General features: G+C 36.5%; 1 protein-coding gene across 9 annotated transcripts in view; it reads right to left on the bottom strand.

Annotated features, from left to right (window-relative positions):
• Nucleotides 1-14224, bottom strand: part of FER (FER tyrosine kinase) — a 432712-nt gene that overhangs the window by 401122 nt on the left and 17366 nt on the right. For 6 of the 9 annotated variants that reach the window (XM_026498481.4, XM_057307525.1, XM_044383972.3 and 3 more), the window contains exon 2: nucleotides 13025-13170. The exons of 1 other annotated variant lie outside the window; for it this stretch is intronic. Coding sequence is in view for 1 of the 8 variants with exons in the window: in XM_057307525.1 (XP_057163508.1) it covers nucleotides 13025-13039 (15 nt within the window). In the remaining 7 variants the exon portion in view is untranslated. Of the gene's footprint in view, nucleotides 1-2805; nucleotides 2943-4728; nucleotides 4797-13024; nucleotides 13171-14224 lie in introns of all 9 variants that reach the window. 2 more of the 9 variants (XM_026498484.4, XM_026498483.4) reach the window with 2 other exon arrangements.

Genomic DNA, 14224 nt, shown 5'->3' with positions numbered 1-14224 from the left:
CTCAGAAATCAGTTGCATTTCTATACACGAACAATGAGACTGAAGAAAGAGAAATTAGGGAATCCATTCCATTTACGATAGCACCAAAAATCATACATTATCTCGGAATTAACCAGAGACGTAAAGGACCTATATTCTAGAAACTACAAATCACTTTTGAAAGACATTGAAGAAGACACAAAAACATGGAAAAATATTCCATGCCTATGGATCGGAAGAATAAACATAATTAAAATGTCTATGCTACCCAGAGCAATCTACACTTTCAATGCCATCCCATCAAAATACCAATGACATTTTTCAAAGAACTGGAACAAACAGCCCTTAAATTTGTGTGGAACCAGAAAAGGCCCCGAATCACCAAGGAACTGTTGAAAAGGAAAAACAAAGCTGGGGGCATCACGTTGCCTGATTTCAAGCTATGCTACAAAGCTGTGATCACAAAGACAGCATGGTACTGGCACAAAAACAGACACATAGACCAATGGAACAGAATAGAGAACCCAGAAATGGACCCTCGGCACTTTGGGCAACTAATCTTTGACAAAGCAGGGAAAAACATCCAGTGGAAAAAAGACAGTCTCTTCAATAAATGGTGCTGGGAAAATTGGACAGCTACATGCAAAAGAATGAAACTTGACCACTCTCTCACACCATACACAAAAATAAACTCCAAATGGGTGAAAGACCTCTATGTGAGACAGGAATCCATCAAAATCATAGAGGAGAACATCGGCTGCAACCTGACATCGGCCACAGCAACTTTTTTCATGACACATCTCCAAAGGCAAGAGAAACAAGAAAAAATGAACTTGTGGGACTTGATCAAGATAAAAAGCTTCTGCACAGCCAAGGAAACAGTCAAAAAAACTAAAAGGCAGCCCACGGAATGGGAGAAGATATTTGCAAATGACACTACAGATAAAAGACTAGTATCCAAGATCTACAAAGAACTTCTCAAACTCAATACATGGGAAACAAATAAACAAATCAAAAAATGGGCAGAAGATATGAACAGACACTTTTCCAATGAAGACATACAAATGGCTAACAGACACATGAAAAAATGTTCAAAATCATTAGCCATCAGGGAAATTCAAATCAAAACCACTTTGAGATACCACCTCACGCCAGTTAGAATGGCAAAAATTGACAAGGCAGGAAACAACAAATGTTGGAGAGGATGTGGAGAAAGGGGAACCGTCTTACACTGTTGGTGGGAATGCAAGTTGGTACAGCCACTGTGGAAAACAGTGTGGAGGTCCCTTAAAAAGTTAAAACTTGAGCTATCCTATGATCCAGCCATTGCACTACTGGGTATTTATCCCAAAGATACAGACGTAGTGAAGAGAAGGGCCATATGAGCCCCAATGTTCATAGCAGCACTGTCCACAATAGCTAAATTGTGGAAGGAGCCGAGATGCACTTCAACAGATGACTGGATTAAGAAGATGTGGTCTACATATACAACGGAATATTACTCAGCCATCAGAAATAACGATTACACAACATTTACAGCAACATGGACGGGACTGGAGGAGATTATGCTAAGTGAAATAAGTCAAGCAGAGAAAGACAATTATCATATGGTTTCACTCATTTATGGAACATAAGAAATAGGAAGATGGGTAGGAGAAGGAAGGGAAGAATGAAGGGGGAGTAAACAGAAGGGGGAATGAACCATGAGAGACTGTGGACTCTGGGAAACAAACTGAGGGCTTCAGAGGGGAGCGGGGTGGGGGACTGGGATAGGCTGGTGATGGGTATTAAGTAGGGCGCGTATTGCATGGTGCACTGGGTGTTATACGCAAATAATGGATCATGGAACACTGCATCAAAAACTGGGGATGTACTGTATGGTGAATCATAAAATAAAATAAAAATTATTAAAAAAAAAAGAACAGCTACTAAATAAATAAATAAATAAATAAAATTATTAAAAAGCTACAATGAGATATCAGTACACACTTAACAGAATGGCTAAAATAAAATATGATGACAAAACCAAATGGTTGCGGGAATATGGAAAAAACTGGATCCCTCATCTGTTGCTGCTCAGAAAATAAAATGGTAACATCCATTCTGGTTTCTGATAAAACTAAACGTTCAACTACATTATGACCCAGCAATTGCAGTCTTGGACATTTATGCCAGTTAAATGAAAACATATCTTCATACAAAAAGTTAAACACAAATGTTCATAGCAGATTTTTTTCATAATAGCCAAAAACTGGAATCAGCCCAGAGATCCTTCAATGAGTGAGTACATACCATGGAATTCTACCCACAGTAAAAAGGAACAAACTATCGAGATAGGCAACTACTTGGATCAATCTCCAAGAATCCTGCTGAATGAAAAAAGCCAATCCCAAAAAGTTACACACTGCATGATTCCATTTATATAACATTCTTGAAATGACAAAATTTTGGAAAAAGGACAGAATAAGGGTTGCCAGGGTTTAGGGCTTGCAGAACAGAGGAGGGAAGCGAGTGTGGTTTTAAAAGGGTAACTCCAGGGATTCTATTGTATTGGAACTGTTTGATACTTTGATGATAGTAGTGGATACATGAGCCTAGACTGGTAGTAAAATTTTATAGGACTTAATATACACACAACAAATGAATACATTTACAACCCAGTACAATTAAAATTCATATTTCTATAAATAACACTGGTGGAATGTGTTGATGTTAATATACTGGTCATTTTATATATAGTTTTGCAAAATGTTATCATTGGGGGAAACTGAACAAAATGTACCAGGGATTATTATTTCATACAACTCCATGTTAGTCTACAATTACCTCAAGAGAAATTCCAATTTGAAAAAAGTTATGCCCAGATCTCAAACTACAGCTCAGAGGAAGAACATGTGGAGAGGGCATCACAAATTCAGCTACATTCTTCCAGAAGTAATAGGAAAGAGTTGCCTATGTTAGCCCTATGGAAGATGAAAAAAAAATGGCAAGGAAAACATACAGTTATGCTGTAGCCAAAAATTACAGAGAGAGACAGAGACACAGAATGGGTCAGAGGGGTTACTATATCATAGACTGATTTATAATGTAAGTTCCAGTCAGTCAGGGAAGTACTCTGCTCTGTTCCCCCAGTATAGCTCCAGGGCTTAAAACTGTGCTTTGCATAGAGCTGCAATAAATATCTGTTAAATGAATTAGCTACACAGCCACACAGCACTCCACATGCATTCTTTTGTGCCCCACAGTCCCTACTTCAGAGTTTTCATTCTTTAGGATACTTAATAACACTACGTATTAATTTTACAACCCTAACCTACAGGTTCAAATTTCAACTCCTCTGCCTGATAATCAACACTGGCCCAAGACAACCTTCCACCCTCAGCAACAGTACCACCCCTTACTTCTTCTTATGGTTCCTTAAATGTCCGTGTCTTTGCAGATGTTCCTTCAATCTAAATGCTTTTCCTCCTTTGTCTGTCTGAAGAATTATCAACAGCTCAACTTTAAAGTAGTATTCTATGTGAAGGCTTCTCTGACTATCCCCCACAATCATAACCACCCAGGCCAAGTTGTGTTCCCTTTTCTCAGATCTCAGGCATCACGTAAGTATCTATGATTAATATAACAATTCTCATGGTATATGTTAGCTATTTCTTAAATATATTTCTCCCTTTAAACTCTGAAATATCACAAATTTTTCATCTTTACAACCCTGAGGCTTAAGTTACTACCCAGGATACAGTAGGCATTCAATTTACTGCAAATAATTGCAAGAGCGAACTCACTTTTTAAAAGATTTGTAAATGAAATTTTAAAATAAAAATAGCTACAATTGAGTAGACAGTAAGCACAAATCAGACAGGAATAGTATTATACAAAAATGCATATGTGTTATTAGCAAAGATGTCTACTTTCAAATAGCATCTTTTAAAAGTGAAAATAATGAAACTAATGAACTATTGACTATTTAGATTTATTTAAATTTGTTTTATTCAGCTTATTAAGAATCAAGTGAGTTATGCTCAGTTTTCAATTCAGCAGTTATTAAAAACTTTAAAATAACCATAAAAATTGCTATATTTTCAAAAATTAGAAGTTCATGTTGTATAAAAGAAATCTATATACTTTTAAACAAAAATGGAATTTAATAAATAGCAAAATATAAGACAGATAACTAGTTTCCTTAATAAGGTGACAGAATTCCCATGATATTTCTTGTAAGTATAAGGGTATATGAAAGTATTTATTCTAAAATGCCCCCTGTTTTTCAACTTTTGGCTCCACAACTAGCAACTTTTACATTCTCTGGGACTACAGACATAAATATTGTTTTTATAGAGCATAAAGAAAGTTTAATCTGTATTGAATATTCTCTTTCAAGTAAGGGTGATTTACTTTAACACAGATGATGTCTTGTGGTCAAAAATATCTATTTAGTTATTTCCTTTAACATTGACAAAGAGATTCAAATATACCACGAAGGTATGCTAATTTTTAAAAATCTGTAAATAAGTGAACAAAAACTGTGTGATAGAAATAGGAAATATTTCATTCTTTCCCCAAGAGATATTTTCAGAAGCTGGCAAGAAATTCAACTGAGTCTGAATTTATAGTCCTTGACTAATAAAACCCAACAGAATCAGTTTATGGTTCAAATTACTTTACTAGTATATGTTTGTTCATTGATAAAGACTATAAAATCATTTATCAGCTAAAGTACAAATATAATTATCTCATGGTATTTCTTACCTTTCATATGCTTCAATACTGACAGAAATCAGAAACAGTGACTCTATTTGAACAAAATATTAAGCTGCCTGCAGCAAGACAGAAACAAAGTCACAAAAAGCCACCAAGTACGCAAGTAATAACCAAGATTACAAACCAAAAAACTATCAACCATATCAATACAAAGTGAGGTGTTTTTTTCATAAGCAGTTAAAGAGGCAGGAATGAACAGTCACCAAAGTTTAACTATAAAGACAACATCATTCATTACCAGTTAATATATGCTGACCTTGGCCACCTTACAGATTCAGTATTTAAAACTCCTCTCATGCTTTATTTGAAAGTGTTGCTTTTAGCTTAATTTAAAATAAAAGTTAATTCAACTGAAACAGCACTGGACTGTCCAGCCAGCCTACTGGATCAACATTAATGGATGATAATATTCCACTAAGAAGGAACACTATATAATCCATAAACAAATGAACAATATGTTTGTTTTTGAATGAACTGTTTTTTAATTTTAAAAATGTATTTGAAGTACTGACATTTAAAATTATTTGGGGAGAGCAGAATTATTAACAGAATGTTTTTCTTTGTTTTAAAATATTAATATAAATCAACAAGTATTTATTGAGTAACCACGGGAGATACTGTTAGGGGTACAAAGATATATAAAATTTGGATTACGCCATCAAACATTTACAGTGTGTTAAGAATAAACAGACAACTTCATAGGTAACAATGATTCAATTCATTCAATATTTATTCAGCCACATGTATTGAACATCTATGTGTCAGGTATATTTCTCAGTACCAGGAATATCAAGACCCATAAGATTATAGTCCCTAGTCTCAAAAGCCCACAACTTATTATGGGTAACAAACATGGAAACAAACAAATGCAATATAATTCAACAGGTTCACAAATACAAATGTGTTATAAACTCCGCAGAAACACAGAAGCAGCATGCATATTTCTAGAGGCCATCAAGAAAGGCTTCACAGAATATAAAAGCATGAGGTATAAAGTGCTACAAAGACACAGAGAAAGGAAAGAGCACAGCTGAGAAAGGGAGCTTAAAAAGTCTTTATTAAGAAGAGAACATCACATCACAATATATACATGCATTATATAGAGCACCTGAAACACACGTGTTATATGTCAATTATACCTCAAGGAAGCTGGAAAGCATTTTTTTAATTAAAAAGAGAGAGAGAGAGAGAGAGAATATCTCCAACAAGCCTTGAGGATACTTATGAAAAGAGCACACGCACATGGGTCTATCTGCAAATGTGCATGCAGGAGGTGGCTTTGGAAACACAGTCCTGGTTTGAAATGCTAACTCTACCATTTAATAGCTGTATAACTGCATTTCTTATCTTTAAAATTGGGATAGTAATACCTACTTTGCAGGGTTGTTAATGAAGGTTAGATGAGATAAAGTATATAATGTGCCTGGCTTTGGAGAGACTTATTAAAAAGTAATCATTATTAATAAAGCATGAGAGAGACAGCATCCACAAGGACAAGATATGGAAGAGCAAGTGAGGAAGGAGGGTTACTTTCCAAGTAGAAGTATAAATATAAGCAAGGTTACACAGGTAGGAAAATGCAGGACATGTTGGTGAAACATCGTTAATCTGAAAGAAAACAGGTTAAAAAGATTAAGGTTAAAGAAAAGGTTAAAAAGATTAAGTATGGCCACAATGCAAACTACCTTATATGGTCTAAATTCTAGAAATATAACCATAATCTAGATACCTCTTAATCTTTTACTCTTCCTAAGTGATCAATTATTATAAAAGAGCTCAGTGTTCCAATTAAGGTCAAACAATTTTTGTCCCTTCAAAGAGAGGTGCAATACAGGGAGAAGTCAAAAAATAATTTCAAAATCCATATGTATACTTTCAAATAGGTTCATTAAAGACATACAGTAGCAGAATGGCAACCATGAAGGTTTCATAAATTATAATCCAAATGAACTAAACCAAAGCCAGTTTCTACCCTGCAATGATACAGCCTCTCAGAGAACCTGGATTAGACAAACCTTGTGCTACTGCTTAGTACATGGAGGAAACTCAGTTCCACTCTTGGCTTCTTTTTATAATTCAGTCTTCTCCCAAAAGGCAAGGCCTAATCCCCACTACTTCTGCTCTATTCTTTCGCTAAAGTCATGTCTTTCCAAATTGTTCTAGAATTCCATTCAGTTTGTAAATAAATTTTCCTAAATCTCTACCCTTCAACTGCTTATTCTATCTGAAACCTGGATCCCCAGAAACATGGTGCTCACAGGTAGAGGCTACACCTTCCCTATGTGGTACCACCCATAGCCATGGGGCTGAGGGGGCGGAAAGATGGGTAACATTATCCTGATTCCTTAGTGCCACGTCCAAATTACTGCTCTTCCAATCTCATTGAAAAGTCTCTTTTTATTCAACTTTACCAAGTCCACCTAGCTTTGTTGTCTCCAAATCTTTTTTTCAGTTTCCACTTACCCCCAAATCTTATTCTCTAACCCAATTCTTATCTTCATCCATGGAGATTTTAACCTCTATAATCTTTCTCCAAAGATCCAGTCAATCCAACTTCATTTCAAACATCCACTGCTATTGCCCAGAGCCTACATCCTGAACTGTTTCATCTCTGCAACGGTAAAGTTTAATATTCTAGCTTTAGGCCATAACCTACTATGTACCATCTCTCTGGTACAGTTAACTGTTACTACACATATTCTTCAACCTCAAAAAGACCTCCAGCCATCCACTAACTAAGCTATAGTCTCTAAAATTCATCAGGACCCCCATATTCTCTCTTTTAGGGTGATGCCACTGATCATCCAGAACTGGGATATTTTTAACAGTAAAATGGGGTGCTACTCTTTATTATTCTAGGACAACAGATATAAACCTGGACTGTCCCAGGCAAACTGGGACATGTAACCCCCCTACTTCTTTCCCTACACTTACTAAATTAACTGACTTCCCCTGACCTTCTTTCTATTGCATTTGTCCCAACAATCTTCAGCTTCAATCTTCATTTCCTCTAGCCATTTTTTTAAAAAAGCTTAGCTAATCAGTACTTCAGGATTGTGTTCATATTGCCTCCTCCAGGCAGGCTTCTTTGTTATCATAGAACTCAGTAATGACAGTGTGTCCTATTCATGACTGTATCTTCCTGGAATCTGTCATTTTGAACTAGGTCTCAGTAAAAGTTTTCCATTCATTCATTCATCCAATAAGTATTTATTCAATGTCTACAATATGCCAGGTGAGATCCTGGGTCCACAGATATAAAAAAAAAAATTCTGGTCACAGCCTCAGGAAGCTTATTAAGGAAAAGCAGTTTGAACACATCACAATAATTGCTATAAGGAATCCCTACACAAAATGTAGTAGAGGCACAGAGTATAATCTAAGCCTGGCCAGAACAAAAAGAAGTGAAAGGCTTCACAGACCTCCCTAAACCACCATGAGTAGTCCCTTCCTCACTGACGCTTCCTTCTATCCTCTCAACCAAAATATGACTCTCCCTCTTTAAAAATGCTGCTTAAATGTTACCTCCTACTGCTTCCCCCCAAAACACCACTTGTTCCTAAATGCCATGTAACACTTAAAGAAAACCAACCAAATCTGTAAAACTCGAAGGCAAGCAAGGAAAGAAGGAGAACACTCACTGAAGATCAGCTCTACCCAAGTACCAGAGTGAGCGGGTACTTAATCTCTCCTCACTGCCTAGCTCTGGCTGTCTCTACCAAAGTGCTTGTTTATCATTTGCATTTTAATCTGCTTCCTGCTTGAAACTGTGCATTTTTCAAAGATAAAACCTTAGACTGCTACTGCTTTATAATGTCCATGGCGACTAGATATACATTCCTAGGGATAACCAACTGGTTAGAAGGTGGGGATGGGGGGGGCACCTGGGTGGAACAGTGGTTAAGCGCCTGCCTCCGGCTCAGGGCGTGATCCCGGCGTTATGGGATCGAGCCCCACATCAGGCTTCTCCACTAGGAGCCTGCTCCTTCCTCTCCCACTCCCCCTGCTTGTGTTCCCTCTCTTGCTGGCTGTCTCTGTCTCTGTCAAATAAATAAATAAAATCTTTAAAAAAAAAAAAAAAGGTGGGGATGGGTAATGGTGGGTAGTGGAGGAACTCCTTCAGACTTCTGTCGTTTTAAATCAATTTCAATCACTGACTAGTGTCAGTGGATTAAATACAACATAGATCTCCTAGTTTTCCTACCCTTAATTTAATGTAACCAAATGTAAAAACCTCAGCCAATGTCTACTTCATGTTGGAATGATGGTTTTTAAAAAAAAAAAAAAAAAAAAAAAAGCTTGGAATAAACAATTTTATCTCCAGCAACCTCAGAGAAATGGAAGGAAAGAAGCAAATTGCAATTAAGTTTTGGATGAATAATGTTCTAAGAAACCAGTCAATTCCCAAGAGACACATTAAGTATACACAAACTGCATCTCTTAAAGAAAATATAAATCATGAAAAACAAAAAAAGAGGGGCTGTTCAAAATTAAAAGAAAATAAAGAGACATAAAAATCAAATGCAATGCATGAAACCTGATTGAATCCTGGATCCAAATATCTCAAGAAAAAATTTCAGGGACAATTGGGGAGATCTGAATAGGGACCATTAATTAAAGCTATTCTTAAATTAATGTCAATTTTCCTTTATGTGATATTGATATTATGACCATGCAGGAAATTGTCCATTTCTTAGGATATGCATGGTAAAAACTTGATATTATCATAATCTCTTTAATATAGTTTCAAATAATTTTAAAAATATATAAATAGTCACCTGGGTGACTCAGTGGGTTAAGTGACTGGCTCTTGATTTTGACTCAGGTCACGATCTCAGGGTCCTGGGATCCAGCCCAGAGTCAGACTCCACCTCACTGCAGAGTCTGCTTGAGATCCTCTCCCTTTGCCCTTCCCCCCACTTGCGCATGTCATCTCTCTCTAAATAAATAAATCTTTAAAATACATATATGTATAATATATATAAATCTTTAAAATATGTATACACACACACACACACACACACACATATATATATATATGAAGAGAAAATGTGGCAAAATGTGAACAGTGAGTGAATACAGATAAAAGGTAATATGGGTGTTCACTGTCCGATATTTTCCATTGTTCCACAGCACTGAATATCATCATAATGAGATGTTAAAGGGATGGGAAGATAGAAAGCATGATAGGAGGCCAGCTGGAACGAAACATGAGGAGTGCAAGCAGCACTAGTCTCAGCAAAAGTGAAAGTCAGCTGTGTGATTCTGGACAGGTCACAGAACCTCTCTAAGTCTCAGCTGAAAGAGGAGGAAATAGATGACTTCAAGGTCCTTCCATCTACAAATTTCCATTATTCTACTACTTCTTCTCTTCTCTAAAACCCAAAAGATAACTATATGCAAAGAGGAAAAATACACTGGACTATTATAAGGATAAAATATTTAAAACAGCTAGCCAAATGCCTGTCACATGGAACATAAACAATAAATAGTAATTCCTCTCTTTTGAGAAAATATCTTTAAAATTCTTCATTAAAAAAAAAAAGAAAGGAAATTAGGACTACTAATTAACTTAAAAGAAATAAGTAACATAGAATTGGAAAGATTTATTTTAATATCTGTTCAATTTCAGTTTGCACCTAAAATATCTATCCTAAAAGGCAGAATATAAATATACTCTGATGAAGCTACAAAAAGAAAAACCGTAATAAATGAACCTCCTAAGATCTCAGACAAGCTGCATGCTTTCGAGTGAACACAGTATGAAACACATCTAATGATAGGATGCTCCAGAAGCTGCAAAACAAAACAATAAAATTATATATCAGAATTTTGGGTAACAGTTTGGGAATATTTCAGACCAGCTTAAAAATTTTAAAGACATCTCTTTTAAAAACAGAACAGGGGAGAAGGCTTAAAATTCAATATCAAAGTAGGGTCCCCTGGGTGGCTCCGTTGGTTCAGTGTCGGACCTTTGGTCTCAGCTCAGGTATGATCTCAGGGTCATGTGATCAAACCCCACATTTGGCTGCACACTCATCTCAGAGTCTGCTTGAGGTTTTCTGTCCCTCTCCCTCTGCCCCCTTCCCCGTTCCTCTTGCTCACACACACACACACAAGCGCGCACTCTCTTTCTCAGAAATAAAATCTTTTTAAAAAACTCAATACAAAGTATAGCCAATTATTTTCACTTCCAAGAAGATTCTGAAGTCAAATGAAATTAAATTCATAATTAATTAAAAGTCATATAAATTAAAAGGCGCCACACAAGGAATATAGTCAATGGTATTATAACAGCATTTGTGTGGTGACAGATGGTAGTAGCTACACTTGTGCTGGGCACAGCATAATGTATAAACTTGTTGAATCATTCTGTTGTACACCGGAAACTGATGTAACATTGTGTGTCAACTACATTCGAATAAACAAAAATTAATAAAATAAAAATAAAAACAAAAAGTCATAAAAATTAAATTTTAGGGGAAAAAGCAAAACAAAGTACTAACCAGAACATATTACAAATTTGCTAGATGGTTTTATTTCCAGCACTAACATTATTTCCAACATTATAATTAATTTCCCTTTCGGTGAAATAACCAATCTTTGACATAATGGGAAAGACAGTTGTCTAAAAGGTTTCTGGGCATGATGCCAGCATCCACCCAGTTGATCAAAACCCAAAAAACTTGGAGTCATCCTTGAGAATGTTCTGTTTCCATACCCAAACTATTCAAAGTCCCATATTCTCATTCAGATACATTCCATATCCATCCCTCTGTCTCACGTTGCTAGCACCTTCTCAGACCACCACTATCTCACCTCCGCTCCTAAAACTGCCAGCTTTCAGTTTCACCCCGTCAGTCCATTCCTCACACTGCAGCTCAAATGATGATATCATTTAGAATAAAATACAAGCTTCCTACCAAACCCTTCAAAGCCCGGCATATTTCTGTAAACTCTTCCTACCCATCTCTGCCTCTCTCACTCAGTCAGCCACACTGGGATTTTTTTCTATTCCTCAAACTCACCAAACTTTCCTGCTCCAAAGTCTTTGTACCCACTATTCCTTCTTTCCCTCTACCACCTCCAGCTTTATTAAAATATTTTTGACATATAACATGTGTAAGTTTTAAGGTGTACAATGTGATGACTGGATCTACGCACATATTACAAAATGATTACTCCAATAAAGTTAGTTAACATTTTCATCTCTTCATGTAATTATAATTGTGTGTGTGTGAGTACAGTAATAACATTTAAGATCTACTCTCTTAACAAATTTCAAGTATATAATACAGTATTGTTAATTATAGACACCAAGTTGGGCATCAGATCCCCAGATATTATTTATCTTACAGCTGAGAGTCTGTACCATTTAACCAGCATCTCCCCATTTCCCTTACTCCTCAGCTCCTGGCAACCACCACTCTACCATCTACTTCTATGAGTTGGACTTTTTAAGATTTCACATATAAGTAAGAACATATAATAGTTGTCTTTCTCTGACTTATTTCACTCCACTATTCCTTCTAATGAGAATGCTTTCCCCACCAAAAATAACACACACACACACACACACACACACACACACACCACTTACTCCTGAAATAGTTCCTTCTCATATACAGGTTCATCTTAAATATCAACTCCTTTTGTGACCACCCTACCTAAAGCAGCTCCTACCTCCTTATTTCTAAATTATCTGCTTTTTTGCTTTCTTTCAAAAAAGTTTATTATAATTCATAATTATTTTGTCAGCTTATTTTTAAACCTGTCCCCCCACTTCAAAATAAAGCTACTGAAGATGGAATATCCAGCTCACTTATCATCATATCCCCAGAAGCAGCAAACTGATACTCAATAGGAATCTAACAATATACAGCAAATGAATGAAATAGTAAATGAATATATGACTGTATTAAACAATAGGACTAATAATGCTATTAATGGAAATACAGAACCAGAGGAGAAGTGACTGAGAAGAATATAAGATATACTGAGTTTGGTGACAGGTGGTTGAAAATACAGGACTAGTGGACACACAGGCTGGGAAGGGTTATAGATTGGGATTCTGCTGATTGTGAATGTTAGTTGAAAAAAACAATAATCACATCGCAAATGAAATAGAATTCAGCAGGATAAATGACAAGCAAAAAATACATAACACAAATATGAAATGATCGTATAGGTAGAATAATCTACCATAAACACTACAAAATCAAGTCAAAACTGTTTCACATTTTCAGTTTTTAGTAATTCGCTAAGAAGAGTAAAGCAATCCTACCTTACTACTATTCATTGCTGGTCATATCTTAGCTAAAGTAGCAGATCCATGTTGAAGGATTACACATTAGGGATGAGGAAGACACTTGAGAAAACGTGCAGTGAAGTCTCACGGGAATGACCACAGGTCTGGCCAGAAAACATGAGCTGCAAGAAGAAATTCAAGGAGTCAGAAATGTTAACGACAGAGAAAAAGTAAAAATGCACACCTGGAGTATAGTAGGCTACTACTGGAAATTAACGTGACAGTATATCAGAGTCACCACATTAAGAATAAAAATGTTGGGGCACCTGGGTGGCTCAATCGGTTAAGCCTCTCCCTTCGGCCCAGATCATGACCCCAGGGTCCTGAGATCGAGCCCCGAATTGGGCTTCCTGCTCAGTGGGGAGCCTGCTTCTCCCTCTCCCTTTTCCTCTGCCTGCCGCTCCCACTGCTTGTGCTCTCTCTCTCTCTGTCAAATAAATAAATAAAATCTTAAAAAAAAAAATAAGAACACTGTATTTACCTAACTTTTCTATCCCCTGCTTACATTCTCCCCTTTCTTTCTACAACTTTCTCTATGTGTAATGCATCTTACCTTCTCCCCTAATCTATTCCCTCAGTTTTGAATAGGTAATTCATGTTTTTCTCCATTTTCTTAGCATAAAACTCATTTCAAGCTTGAAACATATCAAAAAAACCAAATACATTTGTTAAAATATTACTACAGCCTAAAGAAGTAATTAACCATGTAAGAAAAACTCTCAAAGGCTGGGAAGGTTAGGGAAAGATTCTCCCAGCAAACACACATTTTCTCTAATATGCCTTGGCACACCAAAGCCTGACTCCTCTATCAACTGTTCTCTCAATTCTTGTCGCTAGGAGAATTTCTAAGGTGCTTCTTGGTCACTGGCTCTCTTCTTTATCTCTGATGTCAATGTACGTCCTTTACAGCTCTATCACCAGGCCTCATTTTCTGCCGCAGGCCCTTGTATTTCTAATCCCAACTTGTTGGTTATAAGAAATTTTGCCTATTCTGTTTCCTGTCATTTCCCCCACCTCCTTGACTTTCACAAGAATCAGAGGACATTTCATAGAGGTTACCAATAAGATTACTCCTTCCCTCTCATCAGGAAACTGGCCAAAGTATGTCAGGAATATCTTCCAAGTCTCCTATTCTTCTAAGCTTTTTACTCATTTCCAGAAAGTATCCTTCTTGAC

The sequence above is a fragment of the Ursus arctos genome, unplaced genomic scaffold (genome assembly GCF_023065955.2).
Source record: "Ursus arctos isolate Adak ecotype North America unplaced genomic scaffold, UrsArc2.0 scaffold_5, whole genome shotgun sequence".
In the NCBI taxonomy this organism is placed as follows: domain Eukaryota; kingdom Metazoa; phylum Chordata; class Mammalia; order Carnivora; family Ursidae; genus Ursus; species Ursus arctos.
Note: the sequence above shows the minus strand (reverse complement) of the source record. Positions and strands in the feature narration are given on the sequence as shown.